Source organism: Protopterus annectens, chromosome 14.part0 (genome assembly GCF_019279795.1).
Source record: "Protopterus annectens isolate FY-2018-M chromosome 14.part0, PAN1.0, whole genome shotgun sequence".
Lineage (NCBI taxonomy): Eukaryota > Metazoa > Chordata > Ceratodontiformes > Protopteridae > Protopterus > Protopterus annectens.
The window spans coordinates 130,728,078-130,748,500 of record NC_056748.1 but is presented as its reverse complement, the minus strand read 5'-3'; the positions used below and the strand labels follow the sequence as shown (position 1 = coordinate 130,748,500).

Genomic DNA, 20,423 nt, shown 5'->3' with positions numbered 1-20,423 from the left:
AGGGGAGAGGTGGTACCAGCCTATGTAATGCAGCTCACCCATCCTGGGAGGTGAGATGTGGTACCAGCCTATGTAATGCAGCTCACCCATCCTGGGAGGTGAGAGGTGGTACCAGCCTATGTAATGCAGCTCACCCATCCTGGGAGGTGAGAGGTGGTACCAGCCTATGTAATACAGCTCACCCATCCTGGGAGGTGAGAGGTGGAACCAGCCTATGTAATGCAGCTCACCCATCCTGGGAGGTGAGAGGTGGTACCAGCCTATGTAATGCAGCTCACCCATCCTGGGAGGTGAGAGGTGGTACCAGCCTATGTAATGCAGCTCACCCATCCTGGGAGGTGAGAGGTGGTACCAGCCTATGTAATGCAGCTCACCCATCCTGGGAGGTGAGAGGTGGTACCAGCCTATGTAATGCAGCTCACCCATCCTGGGAGGTGAGAGGTGGTACCAGCCTATGTAATACAGCTCACCCATCCTGGGAGGGAGAGGTGGTACCAGCCTATGTAATGCAGCTCACCCATCCTGGGAGGTGAGAGGTGGTACCAGCCTATGTAATGCAGCTCACCCATCCTGGGAGGAGAGAGGTGATACCAGCCTATGTAATACAGCTCACCCATCCTGGGAGGTGAGAGGTGGTACCAGCCTATGTAATGCAGCTCACCCATCCTGGGAGGTGAGAGGTGGTACCAGCCTATCTAATGCAGCTCACCCATCCTGGGAGGTGAGAGGTGGTACCAGCCTATGTAATGCAGCTCACCCATCCTGGGAGGTGAGAGGTGGTACCAGCCTATGTAATGCAGCTCACCCATCCTGGGAGGTGAGAGGTGGTACCAGCCTATGTAATACAGCTCACCCATCCTGGGAGGAGAGAGGTGGTACCAGCCTATGTAATGCAGCTCACCCATCCTGGGAGGTGAGAGGTGGTACCAGCCTATGTAATGCAGCTCACCCATCCTGGGAGGTGAAAGGTGGTACCAGCCTATGTAATGCAGCTCACCCATCCTGGGAGGTGAGAGGTGGTACCAGCCTATGTAATGCAGCTCACCCATCCTGGGAGGTGAGAGGTGGTACCAGCCTATGTAATGCAGCTCACCCATCCTGGGAGGTGAGAGGTGGTACCAGCCTATGTAATGCAGCTCACCCATCCTGGAAGGAGAGAGGTGGTACCAGCCTATGTAATGCAGCTCACCCATCCTGGGAGGTGAGAGGTGGTACCAGCCTATGTAATGCAGCTCACCCATCCTGGGAGGTGAGAGGTGGTACCAGCCTATGTAATGCAGCTCACCCATCCTGGGAGGTGAGAGGTGGTACCAGCCTATGTAATGCAGCTCACCCATCCTGGGAGGTGAGAGGTGGTACCAGCCTATGTAATGCAGCTCACCCATCCTGGGAGGTGAGAGGTGGTACCAGCCTATGTAATGCAGCTCACCCATCCTGGGAGGAGAGAGGTGATACCAGCCTATGTAATACAGCTCACCCATCCTGGGAGGTGAGAGGTGGTACCAGCCTATGTAATGCAGCTCACCCATCCTGGGAGGTGAGAGGTGGTACCAGCCTATGTAATGCAGCTCACCCATCCTGGGAGGTGAGAGGTGGTACCAGCCTATGTAATGCAGCTCACCCATCCTGGAAGGAGAGAGGTGGTACCAGCCTATGTAATACAGCTCACCCATCCTGGAAGGTGAGAGGTGGTACCAGCCTATGTAATACAGCTCACCCATCCTGGAAGGGGAGAGGTGGTACCAGCCTATGTAATGCAGCTCACCCATCCTGGGAGGAAAGAGGTGGTACCAGCCTATGTAATACAGCTCACCCATCCTGGGAGGAGAGAGGTGGTACCAGCCTATGTAATGCAGCTCACCCATCCTGGAAGGAGAGAGGTGGTACCAGCCTATGTAATGCAGCTCACCCATCCTGGGAGGTGAGAGGTGGTACCAGCCTATGTAATGCAGCTCACCCATCCTGGGAGGTGAGAGGTGGTACCAGCCTATGTAATACAGCTCACCCATCCTGGGAGGTGAGAGGTGGTACCAGCCTATGTAATGCAGCTCACCCATCCTGGGAGGTGAGAGGTGGTACCAGCCTATGTAATACAGCTCACCCATCCTGGGAGGTGAGAGGTGGTACCAGCCTATGTAATGCAGCTCACCCATCCTGGGAGGTGAGAGGTGGTACCAGCCTATGTAATACAGCTCACCCATCCTGGGAGGGAGAGGTGGTACCAGCCTATGTAATGCAGCTCACCCATCCTGGGAGGTGAGAGGTGGTACCAGCCTATGTAATGCAGCTCACCCATCTTGGGAGGTGAGAGGTGGTACCAGCCTATGTAATGCAGCTCACCCATCCTGGGAGGTGAGACGTGGTACCAGCCTATGTAATGCAGCTCACCCATCCTGTGAGGTGAGAGGTGGTACCAGCCTATGTAATACAGCTCACCCATCCTGGGAGGTGAGAGGTGGTACCAGCCTATGTAATGCAGCTCACCCATCCTGGGAGGTGAGAGGTGGTACCAGCCTATGTAATGCAGCTCACCCATCCTGGGAGGTGAGAGGTGGTACCAGCCTATGTAATGCAGCTCACCCATCCTGGGAGGTGAGAGGTGGTACCAGCCTATGTAATGCAGCTCACCCATCCTGGGAGGTGAGAGGTGGTACCAGCCTATGTAATGCAGCTCACCCATCCTGGGAGGTGAGAGGTGGTACCAGCCTATGTAATACAGCTCACCCATCCTGGGAGGTGAGAGGTGGTACCAGCCTATCTAATGCAGCTCACCCATCCTGGGAGGTGAGAGGTGGTACCAGCCTATGTAATGCAGCTCACCCATCCTGGGAGGTGAGAGGTGGTACCAGCCTATGTAATGCAGCTCACCCATCCTGGGAGGTGAGAGGTGGTACCAGCCTATGTAATGCAGCTCACCCATCCTGGGAGGTGAGAGGTGGTACCAGCCTATGTAATGCAGCTTACCCATCCTGGGAGGTGAGAGGTGGTACCAGCCTATGTAATGCAGCTCACCCATCCTGGGAGGTGAGAGGTGGTACCAGCCTATGTAATGCAGCTCACCCATCCTGGGAGGTGAGAGGTGGTACCAGCCTATGTAATGCAGCTCACCCACCCTGGGAGGAGAGAGGTGGTACCAGCCTATGTAATGCAGCTCACCCATCCTGGGAGGAGAGAGGTGGTACCAGCCTATGTAATGCAGCTCACCCATCCTGGGAGGTGAGAGGTGGTACCAGCCTATGTAATGCAGCTCACCCATCCTGGGAGGTGAGAGGTGGTACCAGCCTATGTAATGCAGCTCACCCATCCTGGGAGGAGAGAGGTGGTACCAGCCTATGTAATACAGCTCACCCATCCTGGGAGGTGAGAGGTGGTACCAGCCTATGTAATACAGCTCACCCATCCTGGGAGGTGAGAGGTGGTACCAGCCTATGTAATACAGCTCACCCATCCTGGAAGGGGAGAGGTGGTACCAGCCTATGTAATGCAGCTCACCCATCCTGGGAGGTGAGAGGTGGTACCAGCCTATGTAATGCAGCTCACCCATCCTGGGAGGTGAGAGGTGGTACCAGCCTATGTAATGCAGCTCACCCATCCTGGGAGGTGAGAGGTGGTACCAGCCTATGTAATGCAGCTCACCCATCCTGGGAGGAGAGAGGTGGTACCAGCCTATGTAATACAGCTCACCCATCCTGGGAGGTGAGAGGTGGTACCAGCCTATGTAATACAGCTCACCCATCCTGGGAGGTGAGAGGTGGTACCAGCCTATGTAATACAGCTCACCCATCCTGGAAGGGAGAGGTGGTACCAGCCTATGTAATGCAGCTCACCCATCCTGGGAGGTGAGAGGTGGTACCAGCCTATGTAATGCAGCTCACCCATCCTGGGAGGTGAGAGGTGGTACCAGCCTATGTAATGCAGCTCACCCATCCTGGGAGGTGAGAGGTGGTACCAGCCTATGTAATGCAGCTCACCCATCCTGGGAGGTGAGAGGTGGTACCAGCCTATGTAATACAGCTCACCCATCCTGGGAGGTGAGAGGTGGTACCAGCCTATGTAATACAGCTCACCCATCCTGGGAGGTGAGAGGTGGTACCAGCCTATGTAATGCAGCTCACCCATCCTGGGAGGTGAGAGGTGGTACCAGCCTATGTAATGCAGCTCACCCATCCTGGGAGGAGAGAGGTGGTACCAGCCTATGTAATACAGCTCACCCATCCTGGGAGGTGAGAGGTGGTACCAGCCTATGTAATACAGCTCACCCATCCTGGGAGGTGAGAGGTGGTACCAGCCTATGTAATACAGCTCACCCATCCTGGAAGGGGAGAGGTGGTACCAGCCTATGTAATGCAGCTCACCCATCCTGGGAGGTGAGAGGTGGTACCAGCCTATGTAATGCAGCTCACCCATCCTGGGAGGTGAGAGGTGGTACCAGCCTATGTAATGCAGCTCACCCATCCTGGGAGGTGAGAGGTGGTACCAGCCTATGTAATACAGCTCACCCATCCTGGGAGGTGAGAGGTGGAACCAGCCTATGTAATGCAGCTCACCCATCCTGGGAGGTGAGAGGTGGTACCAGCCTATGTAATGCAGCTCACCCATCCTGGGAGGTGAGAGGTGGTACCAGCCTATGTAATGCAGCTCACCCATCCTGGGAGGTGAGAGGTGGTACCAGCCTATGTAATGCAGCTCACCCATCCTGGGAGGTGAGAGGTGGTACCAGCCTATGTAATGCAGCTCACCCATCCTGGGAGGTGAGAGGTGGTACCAGCCTATGTAATGCAGCTCACCCATCCTGGGAGGTGAGAGGTGGTACCAGCCTATGTAATGCAGCTCACCCATCCTGGGAGGTGAGAGGTGGTACCAGCCTATGTAATGCAGCTCACCCATCCTGGGAGGTGAGAGGTGGTACCAGCCTATGTAATGCAGCTCACCCATCCTGGGAGGTGAGAGGTGGTACCAGCCTATGTAATGCAGCTCACCCATCCTGGGAGGTGAGAGGTGGTACCAGCCTATGTAATGCAGCTCACCCATCCTGGGAGGTGAGAGGTGGTACCAGCCTATGTAATGCAGCTCACCCATCCTGGGAGGTGAGAGGTGGTACCAGCCTATGTAATGCAGCTCACCCATCCTGGGAGGTGAGAGGTGGTACCAGCCTATGTAATGCAGCTCACCCATCCTGGGAGGTGAGAGGTGGTACCAGCCTATGTAATGCAGCTCACCCATCCTGGGAGGTGAGAGGTGGTACCAGCCTATGTAATGCAGCTCACCCATCCTGGGAGGTGAGAGGTGGTACCAGCCTATGTAATGCAGCTCACCCATCCTGGGAGGTGAGAGGTGGTACCAGCCTATGTAATGCAGCTCACCCATCCTGGGAGGTGAGAGGTGGTACCAGCCTATGTAATGCAGCTCACCCATCCTGGGAGGTGAGAGGTGGTACCAGCCTATGTAATGCAGCTCACCCATCCTGGGAGGTGAGAGGTGGTACCAGCCTATGTAATGCAGCTCACCCATCCTGGGAGGTGAGAGGTGGTACCAGCCTATGTAATGCAGCTCACCCATCCTGGGAGGTGAGAGGTGGTACCAGCCTATGTAATGCAGCTCACCCATCCTGGGAGGTGAGAGGTGGTACCAGCCTATGTAATGCAGCTCACCCATCCTGGGAGGTGAGAGGTGGTACCAGCCTATGTAATGCAGCTCACCCATCCTGGGAGGTGAGAGGTGGTACCAGCCTATGTAATGCAGCTCACCCATCCTGGGAGGTGAGAGGTGGTACCAGCCTATGTAATGCAGCTCACCCATCCTGGGAGGTGAGAGGTGGTACCAGCCTATGTAATGCAGCTCACCCATCCTGGGAGGAGAGAGGTGGTACCAGCCTATGTAATACAGCTCACCCATCCTGGAAGGTGAGAGGTGGTACCAGCCTATGTAATACAGCTCACCCATCCTGGAAGGGGAGAGGTGGTACCAGCCTATGTAATGCAGCTCACCCATCCTGGGAGGTGAGAGGTGGTACCAGCCTATGTAATGCAGCTCACCCATCCTGGGAGGAGAGAGGTGGTACCAGCCTATGTAATGCAGCTCACCCATCCTGGGAGGAGAGAGGTGGTACCAGCCTATGTAATGCAGCTCACCCATCCTGGGAGGTGAGAGGTGGTACCAGCCTATGTAATGCAGCTCACCCATCCTGGGAGGTGAGAGGTGGTACCAGCCTATGTAATGCAGCTCACCCATCCTGGGAGGTGAGAGGTGGTACCAGCCTATGTAATGCAGCTCACCCATCCTGGGAGGTGAGAGGTGGTACCAGCCTATGTAATGCAGCTCACCCATCCTGGGAGGTGAGAGGTGGTACCAGCCTATGTAATGCAGCTCACCCATCCTGGGAGGTGAGAGGTGGTACCAGCCTATGTAATGCAGCTCACCCATCCTGGGAGGTGAGAGGTGGTACCAGCCTATGTAATGCAGCTCACCCATCCTGGGAGGTGAGAGGTGGTACCAGCCTATGTAATGCAGCTCACCCATCCTGGGAGGTGAGAGGTGGTACCAGCCTATGTAATGCAGCTCACCCATCCTGGGAGGTGAGAGGTGGTACCAGCCTATGTAATGCAGCTCACCCATCCTGGGAGGTGAGAGGTGGTACCAGCCTATGTAATGCAGCTCACCCATCCTGGGAGGTGAGAGGTGGTACCAGCCTATGTAATGCAGCTCACCCATCCTGGGAGGTGAGAGGTGGTACCAGCCTATGTAATGCAGCTCACCCATCCTGGGAGGTGAGAGGTGGTACCAGCCTATGTAATGCAGCTCACCCATCCTGGGAGGTGAGAGGTGGTACCAGCCTATGTAATGCAGCTCACCCATCCTGGGAGGTGAGAGGTGGTACCAGCCTATGTAATGCAGCTCACCCATCCTGGGAGGTGAGAGGTGGTACCAGCCTATGTAATGCAGCTCACCCATCCTGGGAGGTGAGAGGTGGTACCAGCCTATGTAATGCAGCTCACCCATCCTGGGAGGTGAGAGGTGGTACCAGCCTATGTAATGCAGCTCACCCATCCTGGGAGGTGAGAGGTGGTACCAGCCTATGTAATGCAGCTCACCCATCCTGGGAGGTGAGAGGTGGTACCAGCCTATGTAATACAGCTCACCCATCCTGGGAGGTGAGAGGTGGTACCAGCCTATGTAATACAGCTCACCCATCCTGGGAGGTGAGAGGTGGTACCAGCCTATGTAATGCAGCTCACCCATCCTGGGAGGTGAGAGGTGGTACCAGCCTATGTAATGCAGCTCACCCATCCTGGGAGGTGAGAGGTGGTACCAGCCTATGTAATGCAGCTCACCCATCCTGGGAGGTGAGAGGTGGTACCAGCCTATGTAATACAGCTCACCCATCCTGGGAGGTGAGAGGTGGTACCAGCCTATGTAATACAGCTCACCCATCCTGGGAGGTGAGAGGTGGTACCAGCCTATGTAATGCAGCTCACCCATCCTGGGAGGTGAGAGGTGGTACCAGCCTATGTAATGCAGCTCACCCATCCTGGGAGGTGAGAGGTGGTACCAGCCTATGTAATACAGCTCACCCATCCTGGGAGGTGAGAGGTGGTACCAGCCTATGTAATGCAGCTCACCCATCCTGGGAGGTGAGAGGTGGTACCAGCCTATGTAATGCAGCTCACCCATCCTGGGAGGTGAGAGGTGGTACCAGCCTATGTAATGCAGCTCACCCATCCTGGGAGGTGAGAGGTGGTACCAGCCTATGTAATGCAGCTCACCCATCCTGGGAGGTGAGAGGTGGTACCAGCCTATGTAATGCAGCTCACCCATCCTGGGAGGTGAGAGGTGGTACCAGCCTATGTAATGCAGCTCACCCATCCTGGGAGGTGAGAGGTGGTACCAGCCTATGTAATGCAGCTCACCCATCCTGGGAGGTGAGAGGTGGTACCAGCCTATGTAATGCAGCTCACCCATCCTGGGAGGTGAGAGGTGGTACCAGCCTATGTAATGCAGCTCACCCATCCTGGGAGGTGAGAGGTGGTACCAGCCTATGTAATGCAGCTCACCCATCCTGGGAGGTGAGAGGTGGTACCAGCCTATGTAATGCAGCTCACCCATCCTGGGAGGTGAGAGGTGGTACCAGCCTATGTAATGCAGCTCACCCATCCTGGGAGGTGAGAGGTGGTACCAGCCTATGTAATGCAGCTCACCCATCCTGGGAGGTGAGAGGTGGTACCAGCCTATGTAATGCAGCTCACCCATCCTGGGAGGTGAGAGGTGGTACCAGCCTATGTAATGCAGCTCACCCATCCTGGGAGGTGAGAGGTGGTACCAGCCTATGTAATGCAGCTCACCCATCCTGGGAGGTGAGAGGTGGTACCAGCCTATGTAATGCAGCTCACCCATCCTGGGAGGTGAGAGGTGGTACCAGCCTATGTAATGCAGCTCACCCATCCTGGGAGGTGAGAGGTGGTACCAGCCTATGTAATGCAGCTCACCCATCCTGGGAGGTGAGAGGTGGTACCAGCCTATGTAATGCAGCTCACCCATCCTGGGAGGTGAGAGGTGGTACCAGCCTATGTAATGCAGCTCACCCATCCTGGGAGGTGAGAGGTGGTACCAGCCTATGTAATGCAGCTCACCCATCCTGGGAGGTGAGAGGTGGTACCAGCCTATGTAATGCAGCTCACCCATCCTGGGAGGTGAGAGGTGGTACCAGCCTATGTAATGCAGCTCACCCATCCTGGGAGGTGAGAGGTGGTACCAGCCTATGTAATGCAGCTCACCCATCCTGGGAGGTGAGAGGTGGTACCAGCCTATGTAATGCAGCTCACCCATCCTGGGAGGTGAGAGGTGGTACCAGCCTATGTAATGCAGCTCACCCATCCTGGGAGGTGAGAGGTGGTACCAGCCTATGTAATGCAGCTCACCCATCCTGGGAGGTGAGAGGTGGTACCAGCCTATGTAATGCAGCTCACCCATCCTGGGAGGTGAGAGGTGGTACCAGCCTATGTAATGCAGCTCACCCATCCTGGGAGGTGAGAGGTGGTACCAGCCTATGTAATGCAGCTCACCCATCCTGGGAGGTGAGAGGTGGTACCAGCCTATGTAATGCAGCTCACCCATCCTGGGAGGTGAGAGGTGGTACCAGCCTATGTAATGCAGCTCACCCATCCTGGGAGGTGAGAGGTGGTACCAGCCTATGTAATGCAGCTCACCCATCCTGGGAGGTGAGAGGTGGTACCAGCCTATGTAATACAGCTCACCCATCCTGGGAGGAGAGAGGTGGTACCAGCCTATGTAATGCAGCTCACCCATCCTGGGAGGTGAGAGGTGGTACCAGCCTATGTAATGCAGCTCACCCATCCTGGGAGGTGAGAGGTGGTACCAGCCTATGTAATGCAGCTCACCCATCCTGGGAGGTGAGAGGTGGTACCAGCCTATGTAATGCAGCTCACCCATCCTGGGAGGTGAGAGGTGGTACCAGCCTATGTAATGCAGCTCACCCATCCTGGGAGGTGAGAGGTGGTACCAGCCTATGTAATGCAGCTCACCCATCCTGGGAGGTGAGAGGTGGTACCAGCCTATGTAATGCAGCTCACCCATCCTGGGAGGTGAGAGGTGGTACCAGCCTATGTAATGCAGCTCACCCATCCTGGGAGGTGAGAGGTGGTACCAGCCTATGTAATGCAGCTCACCCATCCTGGGAGGTGAGAGGTGGTACCAGCCTATGTAATGCAGCTCACCCATCCTGGGAGGTGAGAGGTGGTACCAGCCTATGTAATGCAGCTCACCCATCCTGGGAGGTGAGAGGTGGTACCAGCCTATGTAATGCAGCTCACCCATCCTGGGAGGTGAGAGGTGGTACCAGCCTATGTAATGCAGCTCACCCATCCTGGGAGGTGAGAGGTGGTACCAGCCTATGTAATGCAGCTCACCCATCCTGGGAGGTGAGAGGTGGTACCAGCCTATGTAATGCAGCTCACCCATCCTGGGAGGTGAGAGGTGGTACCAGCCTATGTAATGCAGCTCACCCATCCTGGGAGGTGAGAGGTGGTACCAGCCTATGTAATGCAGCTCACCCATCCTGGGAGGTGAGAGGTGGTACCAGCCTATGTAATGCAGCTCACCCATCCTGGGAGGTGAGAGGTGGTACCAGCCTATGTAATGCAGCTCACCCATCCTGGGAGGTGAGAGGTGGTACCAGCCTATGTAATGCAGCTCACCCATCCTGGGAGGTGAGAGGTGGTACCAGCCTATGTAATGCAGCTCACCCATCCTGGGAGGTGAGAGGTGGTACCAGCCTATGTAATGCAGCTCACCCATCCTGGGAGGTGAGAGGTGGTACCAGCCTATGTAATGCAGCTCACCCATCCTGGGAGGTGAGAGGTGGTACCAGCCTATGTAATGCAGCTCACCCATCCTGGGAGGTGAGAGGTGGTACCAGCCTATGTAATGCAGCTCACCCATCCTGGGAGGTGAGAGGTGGTACCAGCCTATGTAATGCAGCTCACCCATCCTGGGAGGTGAGAGGTGGTACCAGCCTATGTAATGCAGCTCACCCATCCTGGGAGGTGAGAGGTGGTACCAGCCTATGTAATGCAGCTCACCCATCCTGGGAGGTGAGAGGTGGTACCAGCCTATGTAATGCAGCTCACCCATCCTGGGAGGTGAGAGGTGGTACCAGCCTATGTAATGCAGCTCACCCATCCTGGGAGGTGAGAGGTGGTACCAGCCTATGTAATGCAGCTCACCCATCCTGGGAGGTGAGAGGTGGTACCAGCCTATGTAATGCAGCTCACCCATCCTGGGAGGTGAGAGGTGGTACCAGCCTATGTAATGCAGCTCACCCATCCTGGAAGGTGAGAGGTGGTACCAGCCTATGTAATGCAGCTCACCCATCCTGGGAGGTGAGAGGTGGTACCAGCCTATGTAATGCAGCTCACCCATCCTGGAAGGTGAGAGGTGGTACCAGCCTATGTAATGCAGCTCACCCATCCTGGGAGGTGAGAGGTGGTACCAGCCTATGTAATGCAGCTCACCCATCCTGGGAGGTGAGAGGTGGTACCAGCCTATGTAATGCAGCTCACCCATCCTGGGAGGTGAGAGGTGGTACCAGCCTATGTAATGCAGCTCACCCATCCTGGGAGGTGAGAGGTGGTACCAGCCTATGTAATGCAGCTCACCCATCCTGGGAGGTGAGAGGTGGTACCAGCCTATGTAATGCAGCTCACCCATCCTGGGAGGTGAGAGGTGGTACCAGCCTATGTAATGCAGCTCACCCATCCTGGAAGGAGAGAGGTGGTACCAGCCTATGTAATGCAGCTCACCCATCCTGGAAGGGGAGAGGTGGTACCAGCCTATGTAATGCAGCTCACCCATCCTGGAAGGAGAGAGGTGGTACCAGCCTATGTAATGCAGCTCACCCATCCTGGGAGGTGAGAGGTGGTACCAGCCTATGTAATGCAGCTCACCCATCCTGGGAGGTGAGAGGTGGTACCAGCCTATGTAATGCAGCTCACCCATCCTGGGAGGTGAGAGGTGGTACCAGCCTATGTAATGCAGCTCACCCATCCTGGGAGGTGAGAGGTGGTACCAGCCTATGTAATGCAGCTCACCCATCCTGGGAGGTGAGAGGTGGTACCAGCCTATGTAATGCAGCTCACCCATCCTGGGAGGTGAGAGGTGGTACCAGCCTATGTAATGCAGCTCACCCATCCTGGGAGGTGAGAGGTGGTACCAGCCTATGTAATGCAGCTCACCCATCCTGGAAGGAGAGAGGTGGTACCAGCCTATGTAATGCAGCTCACCCATCCTGGGAGGTGAGAGGTGGTACCAGCCTATGTAATGCAGCTCACCCATCCTGGGAGGTGAGAGGTGGTACCAGCCTATGTAATGCAGCTCACCCATCCTGGGAGGTGAGAGGTGGTACCAGCCTATGTAATACAGCTCACCCATCCTGGGAGGTGAGAGGTGGTACCAGCCTATGTAATGCAGCTCACCCATCCTGGGAGGTGAGAGGTGGTACCAGCCTATGTAATGCAGCTCACCCATCCTGGAAGGTGAGAGGTGGTACCAGCCTATGTAATGCAGCTCACCCATCCTGGGAGGTGAGAGGTGGTACCAGCCTATGTAATGCAGCTCACCCATCCTGGGAGGTGAGAGGTGGTACTAGCTTCTGCAGTGCTAGTACACCCTGGTTAAAGAGAGCATTTCATGGGCAGCACTGTGAACTGGGACTGAATGATTGACATTATCCATGTATGGGGTGTAGCTCTAGAAGTATGTGTGCACCAGAGGGGGAGTGTAGCAAGGCAGGGAAGGCCATTTACCAGGAAATGGGTTTAGCTAATGAAAACAAGCCTCTTATTAATGATACTCCACTGGAACTCATTTCTTATCCTCAGCCTAAACAGTAAGATGATCTTACCAAATAAAGTTCCGTCTAGGAGGCTCGGTGAATGGGTATAAATGAGTCAGTGAAGGGGTTGGAGGGGCTTGTTGCCCATGGAAGTGTGGAGAAAAAAGAGATATAAAACTAGGAAGTAGGCATAACTATAATCGTAGTAAAATAACAACTGTATAGATATGCTTGTTATGTGTGAGATAAAAAAAATTGGAGGACAAGGTGATTGAAAAAAAAAAACTTGTCTTCTTTGATACCATGGAATACTTGTTTTATGTTGGCAAGTTATGTCTATGGATTTCTGCTCTGTTCAGTGGTGTCCCTGTGAAAGCAACACCTTATGTTGTAGCATTCAATTTACATGCATTCGGGGAGGAGGTTGCCAAGGTTTTGTTCCCAAACTTACATCATTAGTGCTGTGATGTTTGCTTGCCAGAGGGACATTTCAGAGGCATGGCTTTTTTTTTTCAAGTCTGCATCACCAGTTTATAGCTGCTCAGGTATTCGTAGCAGCATGTACTATGACTTCCTATGAACTGGGATTCAGCAAAATATCCATTCAAAAAGGCTTGCAAGCTACACAAGGAAGCACGCAAGCCTTTCTTCAGAATTATGGCCAGGTTAGTCATAAGAAAGAGCCTGAGGCAGTGCTTTCCCGGGCATAAATCCATCTGGAACAAAAGGTCAGATTTCAAACCAGTTGCTCTTAGTGTAAGTCTGCCCTGATTCCAAAAAACTTGCTCTCAGTGTAAGTGACTTACTTTGGTGTAAGACATCTATAAACAGACATACCACGGGCCAGATTCCAAAAGACCTGCTCTCAGCCTGCTCTCAGTGTAAGTGGTCATTTATACAGAAAGATAAAGTCATTTAGAATTTGCCCCAAAAATTGCATCAGGCTAAAAGCAGACACGGGTATAGGGCAGAAAAGGATATTCCTTTACATTTTGAACCTAGTATCATTAATGCAAATATGGCAACAACCTCTGTACAGTTGTTTAAAAAACAGACTGAGGTTTAATTTACTGGATTTCACAATGCATCTGTCTTCAATTAACTATTACACTTCCATTACCTAAAAGATCATATTACCTGCATGCTGTAGGCTAGATTATTTTATTACCTGTAGACTGTCTCCATGTACAAAGATCTGGGCTACGGGAGCACTTCTGATATATATATTTTCAATTTTCTCTGGTGCTATGTACTCTCCTTGAGCTAGCTTGAAGATGTTTTTCTTCCTGTCGATTATCTTCAGAGTACCGCTCTGAAAAAAACAATACAATACTTGGTAATGTGTTCAGCTCATCCTGTAATACATACAGAATATTTTACAGGGAAAAAGTAAAACTGCAGTGATAGTGCAAGTCTGGTTTGACTGTTGTCTATTGCCTTATTCCACTAGGGCTAAGTAATGTAGCATTTTTACTGGGTAAGTGGACTGGTCTGCTGATCATTTTCAGACATGACCTAGGCTCAAAGGGCAGAAAAAAATGTTTTAAAACAATTTTATAAAGTAGCACAACAGTGTATGAAAAGTGAGTTTAAAATGCAATAAAGCAGAGCTTTAGGACAGCAAAAAGAAATTAAATTACAATTTCAAATAAAATATGTCGACATATATATATGTATGACAAAGTTCCAATGGAAATCAGCACACCGTCAAACAGTTGTACAATTAAGATTAAGGCTGAGAGATGAAAATATTTTACTGAAATTAACCACTGGCATAACAGCAAGTGCAGTGGGATTCTGAGGGAAGTTGTCCTCTGAGATTCTTTGAAGACTTCCACTGTTTCCTGGTTCTTTATTTCGCTCAATAGGAGGTTCCAAATGGCGGGCGGCCACGGTGGTGCAGTGGTTAGCATTGCCGCCTCACAGCAAGAAGTTCTCCGGTTCGATTCTAGGCTGGGGTGCCTTCTGTGCAGAGTCTGCATGTCCTCCTTGTGGTCGCTTGGGTTTCCTTCGGGTGCTCCTGTTTCCTCCCACATTCCAAAGACATGCAGTAGGTGGATTGGACACTCTAAATTGGCCCTAGGTGTGAGTGTGTGCATGTGTGTGCCTTCTGTGGAAGGTTGGGTGCCGGGCTGGCAACTCGACACTGTAAAACTCCACTGCCAATCATCAGCGGACAGATGATCCGCTGTGGCGACCACTGACCAGGAAAAGCCAGAAGAAGAAGGAGGTTCCAAATGGCAATACATTGTTAAACTCCTTCAGTATTTTGAATGCACTACCTCTTGAAGACTGTACCACTCATATACCACAATAAAATGAATAAATATGCAGAATGAAAAAATTATTATATTTCTTAAATGGCCAAGCTCCCCTATACCTCTTATGTACACAGAGCTGCACCCTTCCAAACCCTCAATACTTTAATATTCCAGTTCTGTGATTTCATTGCTTCAGCAAAATGTAAATATTTGCTTTATTTGTTTCCTAGGTTGTACGGTCTCAGAGCTACATGTTACATTTCAGGGGGTATGAGGTAGCAGATGGCTTAGCCTCATGTGAAAAGAGAACAATATACTTAACCTATGCCCTTAAACAGATACATTTTCAGAATAGCCTGAATATAATTCAGAATGTTTGCATTTTAGAATACATTATAATGCTTTGGGTATTTAGAGTATAGGTTTTATCAGTTTTATTTTTATATCTGTACTGGTACCATCATATTAAGGTAAGGAAAAGCAGCAAATTTATAATTTCTTTCTGACTCATGCACAGATTATCAAAATTATAGCAGTTAATCCGGATTTGTTTACTTTCTTATTGTAAATAGCAATGCATCCATGACTTCAGGAATAACATGATGAAACGTTTTTCTTTTACAGAAAGGGTGGTGTATGAGTGGTACAACTTTCAAGCAGTAGTATATTCAGAATCTTGTGGGAGTTTAAGTATACACTAGGCAAAACCCTCTTTTTATTGGGCTTCTGTCGAGTTACTAAATGAAGTTCCATCGAACATAAAAAGACTGAAGAACATTGCCAATAATGGAGAACATCGAATGGTAATCTTTTTGTGTGCTGTTCATAATGTTATGGCAGTAGCTTAGTTTAAAAGCTGCATGCTGCTGTAGCATTACAAACATTATCACCAACAATATTTTAAAGTCATATCAGGCAAAATCTAGCAAACAAGTTAAAAAAAAAAAAAAAAATATATATATATATATATATATATATATATATATATATATATATATATATATATAGTTCCTATCGAACTTGATAGCATGAAAAGGCAAAATAAAACGGCATACAATCTAATTCTTTCCCTGGGAAAGAAATTGGTTGGCCACTTCCGTTACTTTGCTGTTTTCGTGACTGTAGTGCTATCTCAGGGTTGGTATATTTAATAGGGGAGTGTGTGGGGCACTAACCACCCACAACTGGGGGATGTGGGCAAAGTCCCAGACTTTATGTAATGTTTTAACAAATTAATTTTTTTTGTTTTGTGGAACAGCGATTTTTTTCCATTGGAAAAAAAAATCACTGTTCTAAGCATTCGAGATTGTAAGCTTTCACTTACATGGTTTCAGTACTTCATTGTTTGCTTTTTTACAAGTTCAATGATTTAACATAGACCCTATATATATATATATATATATATATATATATATATATATATATATATATATAATATAGATCGATTAATAGATATCTGATGCTAACTGATACATCATCTGAAGTGCTAATATGAGCTATTTCAACAGCTGTTTAATTTGCAGAAAATCTCTAATTTTGCCTCATATTTTGCTGTGTCCATCATAAGTTTTTTGATTTTCCGATAAGAAAGTGAGGATTACAATCAATCAGCAGTGCTAGACATTGGAGTTTCATACTTTCCATTTAAAAATGCATGGCGATGCAAAACCTGTTCTATTAGCTTTTTATCTTCCCTTATTTTCTGCATCATATTTTTGCCTTGTTCTCATAAATATTTCTTTGTTTTTTTCTGGTAAATCATAGGGATTATAATCAGTCAGTGTCAGACAGAGGTTCATACTATTTTATTGATGAGAAAATGTATGGTATGCAAAACCTGTTTAACTAACTTTTTAAGCATATTAAAGAAAAAAAATTCAAAACACTTCATGAATGTGTTATACTGGCATTTTAGTGGTATACGCGATTCTGGCATCTGCATTCCTGACCATGACTTATGCATGGTCTAGCGTTTTCCATTATTGCTGGAAAATTTATCAAAACTACTTCACCTGTAGTGGAATTTTCATCTTTTTCCACTGCTTTGCGTCAGCATTGTTGGTAAAGTTTTGGGGGTGGGGGTGCAGGAAGGCTTGCCACCCTCCAAAAAAAATTCTTGAGAGGTTTGAGAAAAATTAATTTTGGTGCATGGTTTTCCAGTTTTTTGCATTCACTAAACATGCATTCAGTGACTCTGAATTGCAGTTACTACAGTGTCTTTGACATCATGGCTGATTTACATGATAGCAGGTATGTATTAGGCCCTGGTGTTTAGTGTGTTTGCCCCACCCCTGCTCCCCATTACACTATTAGGGCTGTTAAGACACGTTAAATAGTCATCACTGGTGGTCTAGTGGTTATCCCCATCACTCCAGAATCCCTTATGTAATGTGTGCTGTTACTGCACATATCCCTGGTGTCCAGTGGTTCCCCCATCCTTGATCCCTGTCCTACCATTGGTACCCCCATCCTTGATCCCTGTCCTACCATTGGTACCCCCATCCTTGATCCCTGTCCTACCATTGGTACCCCCACCCTTGATCCCTGTCCTACCATTGGTACCCCCATCCTTGATCCCTGTCCTACCATTGGTACCCCCATCCTTGATCCCTGTCCTACCATTGGTACCCCCACCCTTGATCCCTGTCCTACCATTGGTACCCCCATCCTTGATCCCTGTCCTACCATTGGTACCCCCATCCTTGATCCCTGTCCTACCATTGGTACCCCCATCCTTGATCCCTGTCCTACCATTGGTACCATTATGGCACTTTAGAGTATGTCCGGTGTTCTCCTATCCCCGTTATGGTATCTAGTGTATCTCCCCAATCGAACTGTAACACTCCCATTCCTGTGCAGTGTCTAGTATATCCCCCGCCCCCCCCCATTTCTTGTAGGAATGTTGATGCTGGTGTGGCACTTTGAACATCCCTCCCTGGTGTCTATTATACCTCACCGGGTCTAGGACTATTCACTGAAAGCACATTTCACTGACACACATTTGGCTGTGCACAATTCACTGAAAGCTCAATTCACTGAAAACACAATTCACTGAAACACATTTCACTGAAAGTTATATATGGCCTTTTCCCCGCTGTAGTGCGACCTTAGAGTTAGAATATATAGTAAGGGGTGGTGTGGGGGGCACCACCCCCCACATTGGGGGGTGTGGGGGACATATCCCCCTACCTATTTTAAATATTTTGAACTATACACATGGATACTTGCAATTTCAATAAATTACTCTTTTTTAAACTTAATATATATCCAAACTATGTGGAGGGCTATGCCCCCCACACCCCCCAATGTGGGGGGGCTGTGCTCCCCACCCCCCCTTACTATATATTCTAACTCCAGGGTCGCACTACAGTGGGGAAAAGGCCATATTTAACTTTCAGTAAAATGTGTTTCAGTGAATTATGTTTTCCGTGAATTGTGCTTTCAGTGATTTGTGCACAGTCATTTGACTTTCAGTGAAATATGCTTTCAGTGAATAGTCCTAGACCCACCTCACCACCTCCCCAGTCCCTGTAGTAACATTGGTGCCAGTACAGCACTTTGAACATCTCTCCCTGGTGTCTGTTATACTTCACCACCTCCCCAGTCTTTGTAGTAACATTAATGCCAGTATGGCACTTTGAAACTTTCTCCCTGGTCGCCAGTGGTTCTCTCCATCTCCGATTCCTGTTTTGATACTGGTGCTGTTATCACAGTTTTAAATTAACCTCTTGTGTCTAGTGGTTCCCCCCCTCCACTTTGATGTTCAGAAGATTGTCCCATGTTTACTACAGTGATGTGGAGGGGATGGTTTTGTTAATCTAACCGCCGATCAATTTATTGAATCCCTTGGCCATGTAAATGGCTTCCTGGGGGCAGTTCCTCAGAGAGACCATATGGCTAATTAACATATGGCCCTTCCCCAGACTGACTCATTAGTATTCAGCATGGCCTTGGGGCCGGCCCTTTGCAGTGCTGCATATCTTTGTGTTGGGGGATGTACAGCACCATGTAAGACTGCCTGAATACCAGAAAAGCTCAGCTGTGTGTATATACATATCTCAGAACCTTTATGAATTCAGCCTTTTGTCTTTCATAGTCAGGCTGCATTCCAGAATCACAGCTAAAATGGTTCATAGGTTCATGGATTAGTACTAGGCTAACTGCCCTTATGGGCCATTTTAAGCCTTGCCAATTACCCTTTGTAAGAATCAAACATAGCACCTTGTGTCTGTAAGGTAAACACCTTAACTATTATGCCAGTCAAGGGGAGACGTTTTGAGGATTAAACCTGATTATGTCTTCAGGACTACAGTAAACCTTGCCAACACTCACCTGAAACCATTTCCTTATTCTGGTCTAGATTTAACCTTAGCCAGGTGTTAGGGGCTGAAATTTGGAAGGGCACATGATTAGATACTGGGGTAGTATATGTGTGTGCCCAGGTTTGATCTGGCACATCAAGCCATTTATCAGCATGGCAACAAGAAACCTCATCCTACTGTTCTTCTAACCCCCTTTGTTTCCCCTCTGTCTTGTCTGTTTGGTACGAAATAAGTTTGGCAGCATTCATTTTACCAAAATCAGCACCTGCAAACTCCGCACCTCTGCATTTGTATAGTATTATTCCTAATTTTGCAAGTGAGATGAGTAAACTGAAATTTATGTTCAAATAACTGGATGTCAAGGAGAGTATTCTTTTATAGAAACAAGCATTTTAAAATGCAGCACATAAATTAAAACTGAGATGGGTGTGAGTGCTATTATTCTGGAAACAGTAATACTTCTAGCAATAATTGGTTTATAACACCATCCACTGGTATATGGAACATCTAAAAGTAAAAGATTTGTATGGATATTCACACACACACACACACACACACACACACACACACACACACACACACACACACACACACACACACACACACACACACACACACTCAGAACAGTAATCCTAAAATCAGTTTAGTCAATGATGTCAGTATTTCTTATATCTCAAGCACTAAACCTAATATGCAATATTTTATGTTTTCTTGCTGATGTGAACATTGTTTACTAAATTGTAGTTGTTTAACTGATAACTACTTGGAAATATTAAGATAACTATATGTAATCATTTCACTTCTCTGGCTGCTATTTCTATACTGGTAATGAAAAGGCTGGTGTAAAGGTAACAGGCCCAACAATGCATGTGGGTGGCTCTCTACCTGTAGAGTTGTCTGGTATAATTGCACAAAATGCCCACTGAATAACAAAAATGGCTGTCTCTTTTAGGGATGGCTCGGAGACGAGTGGTGACATGTAGAGGTATAGCACAGTGCTGGAATGTGGAGTGATGAACAGTAGGGGTAACTGTATTAAAAACTGAGAATGTCAGGACAGAAATGATCATGAAAACCCATAAAACTGCCCAGTCAAGCTGAACCCCCCCCCCCAACTTTTTTGTAGAGATTTTATGACATATAGCACTAAGATAATGGGAAGAGGATTTAATTCTTCTGTGTACTTATACTGCTGTTATCAGGATGTTGTGACGGTATGCTGTGCATTTGTTGTAAGAATGACATCAAAAAATTTTAAAAACACAATCAGTATAATTAATATAGTTTGAATATGAGGAAAGTTCCCCGTTTTGATATGTAAGCTGTGAAAGTTTAAAAAAAGTGGTCGTGCACAATTTGCTAACATTTCATTTTGTACTGTAGCTCCTAAATGTTGACTCATGTTTTAAGATATACAAAAATATTTTATTAGTTGTACTGAGATATGTTTTTGTGGGGTCTGTGAACTTTGCAAACAGTGATTCCCTTTAAATC

At 49.2% G+C, this 20,423-nt stretch overlaps 1 protein-coding gene across 5 annotated transcripts in view; it reads right to left on the bottom strand.

The window, feature by feature from the left end:
- The window catches only part of ACSL5 (acyl-CoA synthetase long chain family member 5), a 630,479-nt gene that overhangs the window by 75,346 nt on the left and 534,710 nt on the right, over positions 1 to 20,423 (bottom strand). For all 5 annotated transcript variants that reach the window (XM_044055842.1, XM_044055844.1, XM_044055845.1 and 2 more), the window contains exon 18: positions 13,515 to 13,658. In XM_044055842.1, the coding sequence (XP_043911777.1) occupies positions 13,515 to 13,658 (144 nt within the window). The remainder of the gene's footprint in view (positions 1 to 13,514; positions 13,659 to 20,423) is intronic.